Source organism: Idiotropiscis lumnitzeri, chromosome 3 (assembly GCF_059441095.1).
Source record: "Idiotropiscis lumnitzeri isolate Australia: NSW breed Sydney's pygmy pipehorse chromosome 3, RoL_Ilum_1.0, whole genome shotgun sequence".
Lineage (NCBI taxonomy): Eukaryota > Metazoa > Chordata > Actinopteri > Syngnathiformes > Syngnathidae > Idiotropiscis > Idiotropiscis lumnitzeri.
In genome coordinates, this window is record NC_142393.1 from 4,044,821 (window position 1) to 4,064,501 (window position 19,681).

At 44.6% G+C, this 19,681-nt stretch overlaps 1 protein-coding gene across 1 annotated transcript in view; it reads left to right on the plus strand.

Moving 5' to 3' along the window:
* Positions 1-19,681, plus strand: part of LOC148339465 (receptor tyrosine-protein kinase erbB-4-like) — a 158,962-nt gene that overhangs the window by 127,616 nt on the left and 11,665 nt on the right. Inside the window, exons 18-20 of the mRNA XM_088289812.1 lie at positions 6,658-6,780; positions 6,886-6,984; positions 9,177-9,362. Coding sequence (XP_088145938.1) covers positions 6,658-6,780; positions 6,886-6,984; positions 9,177-9,362 — 408 coding nt within the window. The remainder of the gene's footprint in view (positions 1-6,657; positions 6,781-6,885; positions 6,985-9,176; positions 9,363-19,681) is intronic.

Genomic DNA, 19,681 nt, shown 5'->3' on the forward strand with positions numbered 1-19,681 from the left:
AAAGTACACGTCATTTACACACGCGGCACACGTGAATGCTGGCGACCCCAAATTGGGAACCTTCGACGTCACTTTAGATTGTTACTTTTAATTACCGTACACCTCACCCGACGAGGTGGCATCCTCGCACTTTATGCGAATTTTCTTTGAAGAGTGTTCTCGCCGCATCAATTCCATGGATCACCTCTGCGTCGGCGCACATGCGCACACCTCAGGGTCGGGTTCAGTCGTGTCATCGCCGCAGGCCCTGCGACTGGCCCACAGGAGTCCGCTTGTCATGCCACGTTTGGATCATTTTCAGGTGGAGGCAGCAGCTTGTCGGCAGCTGTCAGGCTGGAGGCAGGAAGCAGAGCAGGGCAGTCGCCAGAGATTTCTGCGTATTCCGATCACTACACACGCCCATATTAATCAGCTTGCGATAGCTACTCGTAGCGCTCGGTTTTAAAAAAATCGATGAATCCATTTGAATCGATTTTCCTCTTCATAGCCCGATATTGATTCATTAAAGCATATATCCATGTAATTTTCCCAGGAAAGTCAAATTGGTACTGCGTGAAATCCTTGATTGAATCGAAAATCAAAGTGAATCTGGCCTCGAAAATCGAATCGAATCGAATCGTGTGTATCGAATGGAAGAAAGTCCATCAATCCCCTTTTCTGGCGTCCTTGAGGTCGCTGGTAAGCTGGAGCCTATCTCAGTTGACTTCGGGCAAAAGGCAGAGTACAAATCTTGCCTCTGAATTGTCTGTCGAATATAAACAAAGGAGTCTGAAATACATTCTTGGCTCTTAATCTATTCAGTTGTGACTTGTAGCGGGACACCTTTCTGGCAAACTGCGCACGAGTTCACCTCACGGATGTTTGATGGGGTTGATGTCAGGTAACAAGTTTTACCAACCTACACACATCCAATTATTATGGACGCTGCTTTGTGAAGAGAAAAAGGACCTTTCCCAAAGTCTTGTTTTAAAGCCTTGTGCAAAAAGCGGTTTGGTTTCGGGAGCTTCTTCAAAAAACAACAAGAGGCATGTTTGAAATATACATCATCAATGGAGGCTGCTTTCAAGGTGAGGATAGTGGAAAGGCTGAGTTAAAAGAGGAATGAGTCACAGGGGAGATAAAAAAAAAAAAAAGGTTCACAGATCAAAACGGAGAGAAGAAAAAAAAAAAAGCGATGTGATACAGCATGGAAAGACAGCGAATGGCAAAACAAAGGAATGAAATAAGTGTGCTTTGCAAGTCAACAGTCTTCTCAGCGTGCTTGATATTGAAATGGTGGCTGCGTCCTCAGATCTCAGTTTGACAGCATGTACCCGAGGCATCTTTTTCTCCACGGACACGAGAGGTGAGCCCTCAGTCTCACCCTCCATGCCCAAAAAAAAAAAAAAAAAAGACAACGGGACGGACACGGAGCCCACAGCCTTCATCCAGACATTTTTGATCTCAGTCATCAGGGTTTGTTATCTGTTTGAATTGAGGATCGAAGCCCAGTGTGCTGTTTCGTCAGCCAGAAAAAGCCTTGGAAAAGTGTCAAACTGACGGCCCTCGTATGTTAAGAAAGCAAATGCTTGTGTAAGCATCGGAAAGAGTTTGAGGAATAGGACGTCGCTGAACTGGTGCTGGAACCTCAATGTCGACATTTTGCGCAATTTTTGGCATTCGAAGATCGTTTTGCATCGCTGCACAAGGAAGGTCCAATTTGACCTCTGACCTCATAAAATGTTCGTGAGAATCCCCACTCTGCGTACATGCTCCAATAACTTTGCAGAAGGGAAAACAATTTGAGCCGCATATTTCTTCTATTTTTTGCTTTGCCAGACATGTTACGGCCGCGCCAGGCTGCAAGAGTGCAAATTTGCGAGAATGGGAGGTCTGGCGGCCCATTTTCTTTGCTAAGAAAAGCAAGGTAGATATTCTACATATTCAAATTTGTTCCGTTTATGAAAGCTACGAGGCAAACCATGATCATAGACGTCATCGACAACGCTCCCCCCTACAATTTTCCATGTGTCTGAGCATTCATAAAAACATCGGGAGCGGCATCACGCCAAAACCTGAGATCGTAACAAGTTACGGAACATATCTTCCAAAAAAAACTTCAAATTTCCTTTCTGTCCAAATAGGACAAATAAGTGAATAGAGATTTGTGATCAGCCCTCGTTTGTTCCTTTTATTTGAGCACAAATATCATTTTAATCAAGTCTCAATACAATCTAATTAAATATGGTCCCACGTTGTCCACTCCAAATAATGAAAAATATGTCATTTGAATAAAACACAAAACGTGCTAGTCAGCTGACCTCTGAATTAGGGCTGCTCGATTATGAAAAAAATATGAATCGCCATTGTTTCAGTCATAATTAAAATTGTTGCGTACAAAACGAAAGAGAATGTATGAATGGAAATAATATTAAGACAAATCTAATTGATTTTATCTTAAAATAAAAAATATAAAGGGTGCAAATAATAATAAAGTTGAGTCTGGTTTCCTTAAAAAAAAAAAAAACACTTAAATTACCAGAGAACTGTTGTAACATCTAAATAAACAATTAAAAAAAAAGGAAAGGAAGAAAATGTGATCCTAGCTGGATGTATTTTATTTTTAATCAATCAAATGAGGAGCGACTAGGAATTAATCTTCACTGTCATTTTTATTTTTTTGTAGACACTCGCTTTATTTTATGAAACGTTTGCATAATTAGAATGTCTTGGAGGCAATTGGCATGAAAAAGACAAAACAGTAACTTTCTGATAGTTTTGCAATAATTGCGGATGAGCGTGTTTTGCTGAAGACACAACACACCTGTTTTTCATTTTCCGACAAATCATCCAGCGAGCGGCGAAAATGTACACCTGTGTGTTCATTAATGCGTGAAGGTTATCAATTTTTCAAGCCTATTCTTGTTTGACGGTTGAGCACGTAGCTTATTTGCCGAGAGGAACTCGCCTCGCATCTCCATTGCGGCTCCAGTGAAGCTCATTTAGCCAAGGCACGGTGTGTTATTAGCCAGTAAATAAAGTGGCACCGCAACCGCGCCAGCTAAGAAGCGCCGGAGAGAATCTCATCTACGGCCATGGGCGTGCATTCTATTTAGCAGCTCAGTCCTGAAGCTCTCTTGTCGGCTCTCCTCGTGGCTTCCGTCCAGCTGCGTCCTAATGAAACAATAACAGCTACGGCCTGTCGCCATTTGTTCTGATTACAGCTTCATCACGGTGTCGACTCGGCGCTGCCTCCCTCTCGCATCCCGCCATCCCTCTTGCTTTCTTGTTACACGTGCCCTGTGTGATCAAACACGTGGATGTTAATCATGCTCTTTGCCCAAATACCATGCGGATTTGATGGATGATAACCAGCCAGGACAAAACACTTCCCCGTTCATATTTTGCATTTCGGGGCTCTGCTCCCAGTTGTTAAATATTAGGTACTCTTCTAAGAAAATCTTATACAGAGGAAACTTTGACATTGGAGCAAAATCCTTCCGATAGGTTTTCCTCAAAAATGTCGGAATTGAACCGTCAAAATATATATACATATATATATATATATATATATATATATATATATATATATATATATATATATATATATATATATATATATATATATATATATATATAACAAACTAGTGCTAATTTTATTCCCGTCACAAATCTCTATTCAATAACGTGTTTAATTTTGATGCACAGGTGGTTTGAATTTTTTGTTGACATATCTACATCACGTAACTTGTGATCTCAGGTTTCGGACAGGTGTGATGGTTTGTCTGCCATGTGGACGTCTGATGTTGATCAGCCGTGGTCCGAGCGATGCTCAGGGATTTTGTGTGAATGCTCAGACGCATAGAAATTTAAAATTTCCACATTAAACACATCCAAGCGTGATTTTGTCGAAAAGATCACATTGATTTGTACCACCATTGGGAAATCTGCATCTTTTCAGCAGTCCCCTCTCATGCCGATCAGTAACGTGACGCCGTTAGCTTGTTAGGTCTTATTTAAGTTAGTGTTAACGTTCCCATGATAAGAGACGGTAGGAGGACCTGACATGGTTTCCTCTTTGCTCGACTGCCCGTCCCCATCCCGACCCCCCCCCCCCCCCCCCCAGTGTCCTCCTCAGCTCACGGGAGCTGTCGTTACAACAGCTGATCCCAACTGCAAACACGAGAGTTCCGAGCCAACCCAAACTGCCTGTCCATGTTCAGAAAGCAAAAAAAAAAAAACACACGAAGTCCAAAAACCCCAACAAGGCAAGAAAAGACGAGTAAAGAAAAGCTCAACATTGATCTGGAGCTATCCAAACAGGCTGTAGTGGAGAATTGTCATGAAAAAGGAAAAAAGGCCGTTTCAAAACTGTTGCGATGAAACTTCGAAGTAGGGCTGCTCGATTAAGCGATTTTGAACCGTAACCGAATTTTCTGGTTAAAACCATTTTAATCACGTTCAAATCGGTATGTTCGATTTATATTTTTGGGGTCTGTCTTTCTGAAAAAACAACAAAATCCATTGATACCGTCGTTTCTGCTACGTTTGCTCAGCCAAGTGAACATTTAGTTAATAAATTTGGCAAAAGTACGTCTGTAGTGTTAAAAGGGAATTGTTTCTTCTTCATTATCGGTTTAATTAAGAACAGATCTGAAGTCTGTGTAAGTAAAATGCTCTTAATCCCAACTGATTTTTCTTAATGTATTGAATTCACTGGCATTTTGAGTTCAAATAAAAAAAATTGTTTAAATAGACATTCAAAATACTTTATTTTTCATTATTTGTATTTTACAAATAAATCGTAATCGTTATCGAAAAATCGGGTTTGAGAGAAACAAGCCGCCCTATTTCGAAGCGCCAACTAATTTTCGAACGTCACTAGTAAGAGAAAGAATTACGACCCAAGGTGAGCTAAAAGGTCTACTGCACCCTAAATTGATTAATTAATTGCACCTCGTCTCGGCCTGCTAACCTAATTCCTGCAGTGACATCACAGCGGCTCTCCGCTTCAGGGCCCGAATCCACGAAGCAACAAATCAGTGGCAGCCTGCCGGCGAAGTCATCTATTGTGTGCAGTGGGCGGCTGGCAGGCGACGTTTTCGCAGCTCTTATTGCCGTGATGGTTTTATGTCACGTCCACTGAGTGTTTGAGTGGCTGACCGGCTGATGTATGGTCTCATTATATTGTTTGATGGCCGTGGTTGAGCGGCGTGATTATGCCGCCGATAAACCGCAGCACGGCCGGGCTCCGATAGGCTCATTAAGACGCGCATCGATCAGACGCATTGACTTCTTGTGTGCAGGGATGTGTGTTTTGCGCTTGGATATGAGCTTCCGTTTGGGTGGCCGCTGGATGTCGATGCGGCTTTGCCAATATTTGTGTGGACGGCTGTTCTATTTGCTGTCTGAGTGGATTTCTGTCCGGCTCTCACGTCTGTCGGTTAGCTCCGTTACAGGTGAAGGCCTGCTTCTTTAGATTAAGAGTCGGGGGTTTTGTGGAATGGCGAGACGCGTGGCCGGCCAGCTGCTGGGATGTGGCTCAGTGTCAGCTTTCACCGGATGCCAGGTGGAGCTCGTCATAAACATTGGCACGGAATGCCGTGGTGTGTGCACAGCTGCTGTGATACGATTCTTGGTCTGCTGTGCTCGCAGCTGACACTGGACGGATTTGTTCAGCCTGGGCATGCTCCCGCCGATGTTGGAAATGTTCACACCCTCGAAATATTTGTACTCCAGAATGTGTGCGAAATTTCTACGCGTGTTCCCAAATCGTCGGTATCAGGATGTGACAGTCACGGGTTTATTTTCATTTGTCCCAAATCATTGCTGCATGATTTATGATGTGGAATGCGGTGGCGGGCCGTGCATTTCACACGCAGGCCTTCAGTGAAGTCCGACTTGAATAAATAGCTCTCATGTTACCATCATTTATGACACAACGGCTGGAGAAATAATATATAGAAACACACTTGCGCACCACTGAGTGAGTGTTGGGTGACCTAGCTTCTCTTGCTTGAAAATGGCCTCGCAAGTGTATCTGCAATTAAATTCCTTCCTTCGGGCTTTGTGGTTTAAAAGAGCAAGACTATATTTTAGATTTTCGAATGGTCGCCAGTTACGACTTTCGGGTGTGTTGATTCTGCATCGTGAATATCCAATCACAAGACACGTTCGTCACCTTCAGCGTAAGGCCAGCGAGAAGGCCTCGCTGTAACCAACTCGTGATCTGATTGGCTATCGCAACTGTCTATCAACGGTAAAAGCCCCCTTGAGACGCAAAACAGACGCCCACACGATTGTATCCAAAGGTCTCGGACGAATAGGTATTGTGAAATCTGCCTGGCAACACAAGCTCGCTGAATTCTGATTGGTTAAAAACTCTAACCTGCAAATTCAACTCTAGGATGTAATATGACATCAATGTGAAGAATATGATCATGATTTCTCGATTATGTTGGGCCAGCAGAAAAAGGCCTTGAGCACCCACCACTGGTGAAATGTGACCGCCACAACATGTTGCATGCTCCGGGCGGCGCTGAATTGGTTTGCATTCCTAGCACGAGAGGAACCATTTTGACTGGAAGCTAAAAATGGCAAACTGCAGCTTTTCTGCATCTGTATTGTTGCCGCAAGAGAAATAGTTGCACTTGACACTATTTGTGTGTTATTTTTCAGCTGGTAGAGCCGCTGACCCCCAGTGGAACTGCCCCCAACCAAGCTCAACTGCGCATCCTGAAGGAGACCGAGTTGAAGAGGGTCAAGATTTTAGGCTCGGGCGCTTTTGGGACCGTCTACAAGGTAAGTGAGTCAGGAGCCCCACATTTAAATCCCCAAATTGATTTTGTTTGCGGTGTTGCTCGAGACCCCGAGTCTTGGATTTATAATAATTGTTTCATTTTCTAGGGCATCTGGGTCCCGGAAGGTGAGACGGTGAAGATCCCGGTGGCTATTAAAATCCTAAACGAGACCACGGGCCCGAAAGCCAATGTGGAGTTCATGGACGTGCGTATTCCTGTCGCCTGCCACTTTGTTGGATTGCACACTTGGCTGTAAATTTTTATGAAAGTAGCATCTCAGGGATAAAAATGAACTGCCAAGACTGGATGAGACTATTAAAAACACCACTTGTTTATGATATGTGGCTTTGCTGGAGTCCCGCCAGACTCCAGAACTTTTTTGTTTTTATCACCTCTTCGCACCTCTCCTTTCCTCTCTCTTTTTAACCAATTTTTCTCTTCACACGCTCTTGATTTCACTGCTCCCATTTTGGAGTCTAGTGTTCTCGTCACCTCCTGCCTCCCCTCTCTCTCTCTCTCTCTCTCTCTCCCACCGTCTCTCCCTTTCTCCTGTTTCTCCCAGCGGGATGTTGCGTCCATCCAGAGCCAATATGCTCGCTCTGTCAGCTTGTTAAACAGCAATCTAAAGGCAGGCTCACGCCTCGCCACTAAGAAGCCAGTCACTGGAGTGCCAACTCCAAGCACACACGCACCACAACAACAAAATGTTCCCCAGGTGACGGCGGCAGTGGTAGCGTGATTTGCGAGCGTTGGCAGATATGCGAATGGGACTGACCGGGTTATTTATTTGAGTGTATGCGAAATGCAAACGCAGTACAGTAATAGAGCACAATGTATAAATATCTTCAGATGGTGGCATATGTAAGATGAGTGTGCGCGTGTAACAAAATGACTTCAAATGGGGAAATAGGGTCATCTGGCGGTAATGGAGGTCAATGTTCAGAATGATGTGAGAGAAAGCGAAACACATAGCTGCACTCTTGGGCGCTCCATCTCACGCACGAACACGCACAGAAGTAGTGATAGACCGATTTTTCAGGACCGATACCGATTATTAGTAATCGTGTAGGCCGATAACCGATATTTGAAGCCGATATTCATTTTCTGAAAAAAGGGCTAAAATGGCGTCAAAATTTGTTTAATTGCCTTTAAGCACGTTGATTAAACAACTTTCGTGATTTACAACATGTTCAAGCTTTTTTTAGGTCCTCGTCAACTTAGTTTTTAAAGTCTAAAAAAAAAAGTGCAAGGAGCTCCCAGGCTCAGCTGTATTTCTTATAGTTCAATGAAAATAAACTCTCTAAAGTTTATTACGGCAAATAGTTTTCTTTTAGTTGTGAGTTGGAGTAGTCGGACATTATTAAAATTTCGGCAAAGTTTGTTGCCTTTCGTTCCTATGCTCTCCCATAGCGCGTGTGACTAAAGGTGAAAAAGCAAACAGTCAGCTTACTGCTGATTGGCTGCTACAATGAACCAATCAGATCGTGCTGTGGGCGGGACAATCTGCCTCTGCAGGCAGGGTCACCAGCACAGCAGGGCGAGAATGAGAAATGTGCGGCCTTGAAAGTGGGGAAAAAAAAGTCGGATGCCGATTAATCGTCAAAATGCCAAATATTGGCCCCGATAATCGTCCCGGCTGATAATCGGTCTATCACTAGTAGAGAGCAAGGGTTTAGTCTCGCATCATGTAGAACTCCATGAAACTTCTTTTTTTGGGTCTTCTTTTACGCTCGCCATCCTTTTCCTTTTCCTTGGTGTGCGCCAGATTTGGAGGTGCTTAGCGCTGCAAAATGCTTGGAAGGGAGCAGGTGCTCTCTGAATTGCCTCCACTTTCAAATGAAGGCGTTCCCCCGGCCTGTGGCGCCCCTACTGTTTAGAATTAATCGACTGCCTGGCACATTCGCTCCTTCCGAGCGTCTATATTTAAAGTGGCAACCTCGTCTACGTGCGCGCTGCAGCGAGGTGCGCGAGTCTCATTCACATCTGCCGCGGCCTACATTTAATTGCGCTGGTGCAACATTTATGAAACTCCGAGTGAGATGTAGATGGGAAAAGGTTGTGTCGGTGCTGCTTTGAAGCGGCTTTCTGCTGTGTTTTCTTGAACTGTGAGAATACTCCACAGGCGGATGCCGCATGCAAATGTAGTCAGCAACCCGTCTTCATTTATGCATCCATCTCCACCTCCACTTGAAATATAGTGCACAAGTATTCATGCATAATTGATGCGCGGACAGGCACTGAGTTCTGCTACGAAAACAGAAGCTGATATTTGTTGACAAATAGACGTTATGACTCCAACAACGCGTCGGGTCTCTAAAACTACAACCTGAGAACGGAATGCGAGGACCTCGCCATCTTCCAGATGGAGCTCTTAGTTCCTCTTTGTCTTTCACCCAGGAGGCGCTGATCATGGCCAGCATGGAGCACCCCCACCTGGTGCGCCTACTGGGAGTGTGCCTGAGCCCCACCATCCAGCTGGTCACGCAACTCATGCCGCACGGCTGCCTCCTCGACTACGTGCACGAGCACAAGGACAACATTGGCTCGCAGCTGCTGCTCAACTGGTGCGTCCAAATCGCCAAGGTGGGTGACTACGATGGAGAGGGATGACGCTTCCTCGAGTGTTTGCTTTGTGCGTGCATCCAAATTGCTCAAAGATGGACGTGCGACTACTGGAATTGTTGCAGTTGACTCTAGACTGACGTTTCATTGCCAAGTTTTGGACCGCAGGCCGATCTTTTTTTTTTTTTTTTTTGCTGTAGATTGAAAGCATTTGAGTTTGATTTTGAAGCTGAATATGAGACAGGGCGGCACGGTGGACGACTGGTTAGCACACGATGGCCTCGCAGTGCAGAGGTCGTGGGTTCGATTCCGGCTCCGGCCTTCCTGTGTGGAGTTTGCGTGTTCTCCCCATGCCTGAGTGAATTTTCTCCGGGTGCTCCGCTTCCCTCCTGTCAGCCAGGTGTGCTGAGATTGATTTTGCCAATTTTGTCGAGTCGGACTTGTCAGTTTTCCCGAATCAGTGATGAGAGGATAGGTTTGATGAGGTGTGTGCAGGAGGGCTTAACCCTTGATTTCCCAACAACCCCCCCAACAAATGAGTCTAAGTGCCTGAAGAGCAGGTTACTTAAGCAGGTACTTACGGTTGTAATTGGATTCGATTGCGGCCGCTGTGATGTGGGGGGGCTCGCAAGCTAGTGAGAAAGTCGACCGCTTGATGGCAACCCATTTTTTTGGGTGACTTGTTGAGCATGAAGCTCTCCCGCGCTGCCTGACTGAATGATTTTTATGAAGCAAATGACGTCAACGAGCCAGCGGAATGAGTATGGCTCCTTGTTTTTTTTTTTCAGCTTTGCAGTGTCAACAAATGACGTCCAACATGTGCTGCGATCAATACTTCTTGACTTCTCTTTTAGTGCCCCAAAATTTATCTCCCATTTTCTATGCCTCGTATTCGGTTCGAGTATCACTGGACTGGGGCTGGGCGATATAGCTGAAAACTATCGCGATACAAATATGTCATATTATAGATAGCAATATATATTGATTATTTTTTTTTTTTAACTATTGAAAATAAAAATGTAACATTTAACCTTCAAAATGAAGTCAACACAACAATAAAAAAAGTCAAACACAATCTTTAGATTAAATGTACTCTTGATTAAATGAAAATTTGCAAAGTACTTTTTGAACAATTGTAATGAATATCTTCTCACATCAACAATGCAAAGTCATAAACGTGTGCACCAAATTATTAGAAAGTGTGCACATGTAGCGCAAACTGCAAAATATTTTGCAAACGGATAAATCAGAGCAAATTTAAGCTTGTCTGGACATTTGTAATATAAAGCAAATGTGGTGTTCAGTCTTTTATCGACAACAAAAAAAAATGCCCAAAAATACTTCTTCAACCACTGCTTCACTGTAGATTTTCCTAAAAGGGAGCAAGTTTGATGACGTTAGTTTTACATTTACTTAATTAGGCCGTTATAGGCCAAAAGGCTGAGGGACCTTCTGCTCGTTTTTTTTTTTATTTATTTTTTTTTTTAGATCGATAATTTATCGATGCCATTTTCCATTGATATCGATCATCTGACTATCGCGACACATATTCATATAGAATGATTGGCCTACGCTGGGGCCTATCCCATCTGACTCAGAGGCTGACAACACCCTGGACCGTTCACTGCTCACCAGTCATTCACAGGGCACACGTCATTAACACTCAAATCCGCATATTCTCCCTGCTAGATTACACCACCGGTGACCCCGGATGCCCCTTGGCGAATATATTTATCTCGTCAAAGCTCGACTAATAGCCTGCCAGGAAGTCCTTTGCAAGGCTTTCAAAATGGATATCTGAGCTCAAATTTGATTAAACCATTTTAAAGGCATTGTTTTCCCGGGAGTGAAAGATCATTTCTTTGCAGCGGCCTGCCCCCGCAGCCAGCGCCACGACAACTGCACAAACAGCGGCCGTATGTGGGCTCTGACCCAGGCAGGTGACCGCTGTGCCGCAAATAGATTGGCCGCGGCCCGTCGCCAGGCACCGACTCTCTATCACTGAGTGTTTTGGGCATTGTGATAATGGCTGTCATTAATCTACAGCGCCACACTCAGAGCTGCCTCGCTGACACACTTGCGCTCACACCCGCACGCTGACTGACACTCGCAGCGACGCGCGCACGTAATGTAGCGCGGCTCGGTCGCTTTCAATCTTTTCATTTATTAGTTTCCTCACCTGTAAACACGCACCTTCCATCTCTTTCCCCCACTGAGGGCAAGTGCTCCATTTAGGAGAAGTCAAAGTTTGCCCTTTTAAACGTTACCTGAGATACACTGTGCACCTTCAAGCGTGTGGGAGCTTGGGGGCGGGGCTAGAGGGCTTGAAATTTCTCAATGTATAAAATTGAAGCAGCCATCCGTCGTTTGCTCTCGTCTGCTTGGTCATTTTTCACTCACTTTTGGATTATGAATGGGGATGATTAGGTTTGCCGCGTATTTTAATGAACAAATCAGTCGCAGAATTAAAAATGGGATTTGGGCTGAATGGACGAAAGGGCTTGGGGGCTGGGGGGAGTCATTTAATTTGTTCCTCTCACAGCCTGCCAGGCTTTCCATCATACCGCTTGAAATCGGAGGTGGCGAGATGATGCGATGGTGAGTCTTGACCGCCGTCCTTGAGATCGTGCAAGGGTAGCAAGATTGGTGAGAACACTCGGAGTGGCTCGCTGACATGTGCACAACATGCCCCCCCCCACCCCCCCACCAACGAGAGCTGTCACGGGCTGGGTGGCGTTTCGTTGATTGACAGGGCTAATGATGCCGCCAAATATTGACCTTCTCTGAGGCAAGTCTGATGCAGTCAACTACTGCATTGTGGTCAAATATTAATGAGCGGCTGCATAAGCAGTTGTGTGAGAATTGAGATTTACTCTGCATGCGTTCGACTGTGTCAAAATGACGAGGAAAAAAACCAAGGAGAGAGAAATGATTTAGCAAAATCAGCAGTCACCTTCTCTTAGAGGATAAAGTATCATCTTGATCTACGTGTGTGGGCTTTTGTGGATCCTGCCGCGATTCCGCAGATCCCCCTCCAGTATTTCTCTTGCACCCCGCAGTCCCCAATCTGGCCGAGCTTTCGGCGAGTTCTCCCGGTGTCATTTACTTCCATCCTCCTCTGTGTTGATAAAACACATCTCTGCATGTTTCATCACCAGACCGGCCAATATGGGATTTTTTTTTGGGTTTCGCAAAGGAAAAACAAATTGTTATAGCCACGAAATGGGCCGATATCTGATATATTGCAGGCTGGAATTTGGCAGTGGCGGGCCGTACTTTTGACACGTAGGCCTTCATGAAGTCGTACTTAGTCCGACTTGAATAAATCCCGCTCATATTACCATTTCATTTCTGACTCCAAAGCTGGAGAAATAAGACACTTACGCATGAAATCTGCCTGGCAACTCAAGCTCGCTAAATTCTGATTGGATAAAAACGCTGGCCTAAAAATTCAACACTAGGATATAACATGACATCAATGTGAAGAATATCATGGTGATTTCCTCATTATGTTAGGCCAGCAGAGAAGGCCTTGACCGCCCCACCACTGGATTTTAGGCACCCCTGATTTTGTTTTTTTCAATTTGAACTCTGGCTCTGAACTTCCGAAGCGCTCCCATGTAGTGCATGAGTTCTCGTCAGCATGCATCTCTCTGCAAACTGTGCGGGCATCTTATAAACACTGAGACTGTTGGAGGCCTGCAGGGACGTATCGATTCAGAATTGTTCTTCTTTACGCCGCTCATCCACACATGCGAATGAGCATAAATACTTTAAAGTGTTAGTGTTGGTTCACGATACGGGCTCTGCTGCTTTCTGGCAGCTCTAATTAATGCATGTTGCCGTACGAGCTATTGACTCAATTGGTTTGTGTACTGAAAGGCAATTATGATTAGTTAAGTGGTGAGCAACACGACTTGTGTCTGCGGCGTCCATTTATAGAGTCGAGGTATGAGTAATTGCTGAATGGGTCTGAAAATGCTCTCGACTGTACCTCGGCCCAAAAATAATGAGCTCTAAATAAAACCTTGCGAATGAATTGAAATGTGTTATTTTAACGATGTGTGTGCAGCGTAAGCATCCATGCTTTTAATTTTTTTTAAACTCTTTTAACACTAGTTATTTAAAGAGTACGACTTGAATGCCGGCAAGGGGCCGGACAGTCGTGATGTTCAGCGATTCCTTTTCACCAGACTTCATTATAATGCACTCCCATGATTCTCTGCAACAGTGAGTTTGTCGGGAAGCGCGTCCTGCTTGGCAAACTGCGCAAGCCGCGCCGTCGAGACCGAGGCACGCACGCCGGCGCACGTGCGTGGCGCTCCCCAGGAGTACGCGTCCCTGCTGATGCAACAAAATGAGGGAAGTGGGCTCAGGGAGAGGTGATGGGGAAAACGGGCGGAGGAGGGATAAGCCCCCTGGGTCTTTCTAATTATCTGTAAGGATCAGCAGTGCTCAAGGATGCGTAAGGGGAGGGATTTGACTGCCAGATCCACTGGGTAAGAATGCCTGATTGGATCGGTCACCTCTCTCCCTGCACAGCCATTACCGATGGCGCCTGCAGCCGAGGCTCATTAGACACAGGCCCAAGCGCGCATGCAGATGAATGGCGACTCAACATTCTCCTGCTATTGTCTTTTTTTTTTTAATTTTTTAATCAGTTCACCGTGAGGTTTGCGTGTGCACGCACGTGAACAAAATTGTTGGTTCGCTTCTTTGTTGCTAGTGAATGTGAAGCTAATGAGTCTGGAACTTGCCAAAATGCATATTGACAGGCCACGGCGCCTCAGGGAGGAACTTCAAATTTGAGACAGCTGGAGCAGTTTATTTGCGAGGAATGGAAACATAACTATATATATTTTTTAATATATGTAAGCATTGCACAAATCTAAATCTGAAACTTTTTTATGAACCCTTTTAATTGAGTAAAAGCGTTTGTTTTTTTCACTGAATTGTACGTGTCATGATGCAAGGCCAGACAGCTTTTTTTTGTAACTCATTGACTGCCATTGACGGCTTAAGACGTCAAAGATTTACTCATCTGGGCGTGCATGAGTTAAATAGCATTATGTCATACACAAGGCAACTCATTGTGCTTCACACAAGCAAATACTCGACACCGACAAGCATTTGCAAACACAACAGTTAATGGCAAAGCGGAAAGACAAAAGGAATTAACAAAAAGACTTGAATGTACATTGACGTCATTTAAACTTGTTAAAGCTGCATTCTGCATCATTTTGAAATTCTAATCGCAAATTATGGCGAAATAATAGCTTCTGATCTCAACGACGAGAACACGCATATCCGCAGACAGAATGCGGGAAATTCCAACCCGATTCCTGTCTGAAAATTATTCTTTAGAGGCTTGCAAGAATTCCCATTGTGACTTCACTTCTGTTGGCAGCTGTTTTGGAATTTTTGGCAATTCGATCAAATCAATTTCTTCCAATTTGACGCCAGAATAGTTGTGCGCGCTAGAAGAGAGTGCCGAGGAAAAATCCTGGGAAGATTCTCATGCAGACAAGGACAGGAGAGAAAAGTGCAAAAATGAAACCAAGAAGTGTTACAATAAACAACAAAAATGTTCAACTGGTGCTTGCAAAAATATTTTCCATAACAATATTAATCCATCCAATATCTGAGGCGCTTTCGCTGGAGCTTATCCCAGCTATCTTCGTGCAGTAGGCGAGGTGCACCCTGAACTGGGTGCCAGCCCATCACAATCCGTTGGAATCGTCATCGCCCCCCCTTCTGTCGCTCTCCCCTCGTTCCAGTCGCGCATGACGGAGGTAATCGGCAAAACGGTATCACAGGTACTTCTCCCTCATCTTGTCTCACGGCGAAAATTAGCCGAGGCGATTAAGAATCATAACCGCTCAGTGTCACAGCAAGCAGCAGACAAATTACAGGCATTACTGGGAAGTTTGAACGGGTCGGTGAAATCCGACATTTCCGTCCTCGCCACTGGTGGTTAACTGCAACCTCGCAGGATCTGGCGGGAGGTCTGTTAATTAATTGCTTGGATGCGATGCCTCGGATCAACCGGCAAGCGTTTTGGACAATGAGATTTTGTCTTTTTTTTACACCTGCACCACATTTTTCTCCTAAAATTGGCTTACAAGCTAACTCCAATTCTATCGTGTTGGATTTATGCTTTTTTAAAGCCATGATGAAGCACCGTCACGTGAAGAAATCATGGCTTCGCTTTCGTTTTGCACAATAACATCAACAAGGACCTTGGGATAAAATACAAGACAGGATTCTAGTTAAGGTCAAACACATTTTATTTGCCGATGTTTAGTCGTCCTTGTCTTGCCGAGCGATGTTCGCCCGCAGTTTCTGAACACAGCTGTTAAACTATCCGTTTATCCGGCTCGACTCTGACTAACTGAACGGCGCATTATGATCGATACAAAAAGGGAAGACGCTGGGATGACGCGCAGCCAATCAGCTCACGGGATGAATCCACTGGTGCTACTCATTGGTTGATCTCGCGCCGGGAGCCAATCACGCGCCTTGTATGTATAAAGCCTCCGAGTCGACTCATCTCTTTGAAACAATGCATGTTTCCGCAATATGGCTGTCGAAATGGCTTTACTGTTTTGTTTGTTTTGTTTTTTTAATGAATATTTTGGAACAACACGAGAAGCACTGACACGGCAAAAAGAGAAATGCGAAGTGGCATGGGAAGTCTGTAATTTCCATAAAACATCATGTAAACCGAAATAATTTGTTCCATAATGCCCAAAATCTTAACAAAAAATGTGTTTTATAGAAAATAAATATATTTTACCATACTGAGGTCACTGTAGAAAAAAATTGAAAAAAAGCTGGGGCAAAATTTAGGCCAAATAAATAAATAAATAATCGTATCAGAACCGGGTTACACAAAAATCTACACTTGAATCACATTTTGGTGACAGTATTTTATTTCAAATGTAAAATATATTTTCCCCTTTTTTTTTTTTTTTTTTGCTCTACATCCACGGAAACAAATTTGTCGCATTTTGCCCATGCTATGACATTTGAGAAGGATTTTTTGGGGGGCGTAAGAGCTTCGATGATTTCACAATTGGTTCGAGGGTGAGATTTCAAATGATGAAAAATACAAACAGAACCCCTCACAGCCTGTCCTGTCACGAAATGCTTCATACTCAAATACCTATCTTAGCTTGATAGATGGGTACTTTTTTTTTTTTTTTTTCTTTTTTCTTGCCAGCAGTCTGACTCAAGGTCGACTGCCTGCAGAACAAATGGGCGGAAACTTTCACTGCAGAACCACAGCTCGCATTCACCACCCGTTCATTAACCATCCGCCGTTTTGGAGCTCAGGGAAATAAAACCAGACAGAACAGCACATTTTCTGAACCCCCTTCCACTATCTTCTGAAAATTGCTCTCATGTGTTTTTCGAATCTCATATTTGTACATTTTTCATAACAGTATTTGTTGGGGTTTTTTTGGGGGGTTTTTTCCATACAATTAGCATTGCTTCTGGAATGTGACGCTGACGGTCTCTGTGGGCTTGCCTTCCGTTCTATTGCACACTCGCTCAGGACATGACGGACGATCACCTGAGCCACCTGGGCGGTCCCATTGTGCGCGTTGCTTATCGCACTGGTCCCAGTCCTCGCCGTGCAGACAGGCTCATATTGCTCACATTGTTTGAGTTTGCGGGAGAGGGGGGGGGGGTCGGTTTGAAAGGGAGATGGATGGCGAAACTAGAGCCTCATCTCCTGCTTTGAAACTAAGCATCCTGCCATTCATGGATAGCGTGTGTAGGCATAGCCATGCATCAAAAAAAGTATGCGCATTATTAGCTTCATGTTGCCTGGCAGGAGTGATAGAATAAAAGAAGTTTTGCTAGTTAATTCTTCAGAAGCAGACTCGCTGCAGCTGTAGCAACGTGGCTTCCTCCCACAGTCCCCCCCCCAAAAAAAACTTTCATTTTGGCTCAAAAAGCCAAATCACGTCAGAGTTTAGCTTCTCACTTGACTGCGACGTTGTTTATTACATAGCATCGCTCTCCATGCTGTTCCACTTTGTTTCCATTGATGCTTTTATCCTGTCACCTCGCGGCCCCTACACCAATAAACCAAGACTCATCTTTCCAATTTTTTTTTTTCTCCCCACCGGAGAGGAGGTGCTGGTGGGTTGCTTGCCACCTGTGACCTTGCGTGGTAGCTTTAGAAAGAGAAATCAAAAGAGATGGAACACATAACCTGATTTACTACCAGCGCGCTGGTCACCAGTAGGTCAGTGGAACAAACTGCATCTTTTTCTACAAGCGTTCAGCAAGCATTTCAAAAGAGCTCAGCAGTGCGCGGCTAACAAGTGGCAAGTCGGAAACTAAATAATTGCATCTCATTTTGCCTCCTGAAGTATTTCTCTATCATACCCTTTGCATGTTTCATTTTCACTCGTGATGAATTCAAAATCGTTTTTTTTTTAGCACGGGTTTGCTTGTAAGGAATATAAAAAAAGAGGAATCAACATTTTGGCATCACGGGCAGTGAATCGGTTACATCAGTGAACCGCTTTGGAGCAAAAAAAAAAAACTTGCAGATCGTTTGGTTTATTTATTATTCGAGGCTGAAACATGTTTTCTTTGGAAAAATGACAATCTTCTCTCCGTTACATCCATCTATGATGGCCTCTTAACGCATGTCAAGATGCTAATTGCCTCGGTGCATGATGTTAAGATTAAACGTCTTAAACGCGTCTTTAAAAATTGTAGTCATTGCCTACCAAAGACGTATTTATACGTCTGTTCTTTTTTTTTATGCGAGAGTGTACAGGATGGTCTCACGCGACTTCCGACTTAAGAATCAGGCTTGACTGCTGTTATTTTAAAATAAAACGGCCAGCAGGTGACAGCAAGTGTAAGATCCGCTCGTAATCACGCGAGGGTCATGCTGAAGAAGAAGAAAATGAGTACTTGTGGACTACCGGAGAGAGTATAGTAGTAGTCGAAGCAATGGACAAAACTGAGCAATTATCCCTAGAGGATTGCTTTTAGAAAAAAAAAAAAAAAAAAAAGCATCTGCATCCAAGCAAGACGTTGGCGTTCGATTTGCTGTGTGTCAAACAATGCCGCTTCATTCGTTGAACAAATGTTTTTTCCATCTTGAAGAAGAGAGTCTACTCTTGTGTTGTCCATGTTTATATAGCATTAAAACAAAATATTCTGTGGGTCTTATAAAAATCAGTCCTAATCAAGAAAAATGAGTTCAGGTGCAAATAAAATGGTTTGCTTTGGTTGTATCATTTTATCAGTCAGCCGAATACCATGCGGTTGCCGGTCTGCAAAACTTATGCACTTGTATGCACCGGTCCGTGGCGGAAAGAAATGTTGAGGATGTTCCAGAATGACCCATTCTGCCATTTAGAAGTTGTGACAGTGTATCGGTGTCGTTGGCAGCGTCTTCGTTTGGGCCGCCCCTCCTCTTCCTCGATTGGGACGGCGCTCTTTACCGCCGAGAGTGGCTGAAAGTTAATTGGCTCCTTGAGCTGCTGTATATTGTGCTGTCAGTGCGGTGGCCTCCCCTCATTGCCCCGTCGCGTTTAGTCGAAGTGTATTAATGCACTGTGTGGCCCATTGATTCCTAATTCCTCACAATGTCTGCATCGGGGATAAATATCGCTTGGCACAGTCGTCCTCCGGCTTATTGTAATCAACATGGCTATTGATCGCCTGCCGGAGCCCCGTTTGCGTAATTTATTTTAAATCCACTTCCAGTAATAGGGGTGCATTTTGGCGAAGAAAGAAGCTACATAATTGTGAGGCCCCGGATAGGAAACGGTGGGCAAGCGAGCTGAGAGTGGTGAAATATATCTTTCTTTAGAGCAGAGGTGGTCCCTGTCACTGTGTCTGTCTCTGCAAGGCCGGGCAGATGATGGATGAGGTTTCATCTAGCGGCGGGCCGGCCGTCGATCGATTTTATCCTCGCATTTGTCTGGGGAGGAGTCGGCGCGAGCCGGCTCTCCACGTCTGGCATCTCGACACAATACGTCTTGACATGTGCGCGCACGTCTTTTCCCCATCAGTGATGAGTCTCGTGCCAATAGAGGCGTAGTTGACGGTGTTTATTGCGTGAAGAGCACAACGACTGTCTCCCAGCTCGCGCCTCGCCGGGGTGTTTTTATTGATCCACCTGCAAAGTGGCGTCAACTTGTTTAACATCTTGGCTCAAACACTTCAATTGGCCCAGTCGGCCTCGCCTGGCTGCACTTTCTGGTTTCTTCAGCCATGAACACATGGAGGAGGAGGTGTCAGGCCAGCCTGTGTGCAATGATGTTTGGTTTGTTCGTGCTGCAAAAGGCTCTTTGTGTTTCCCT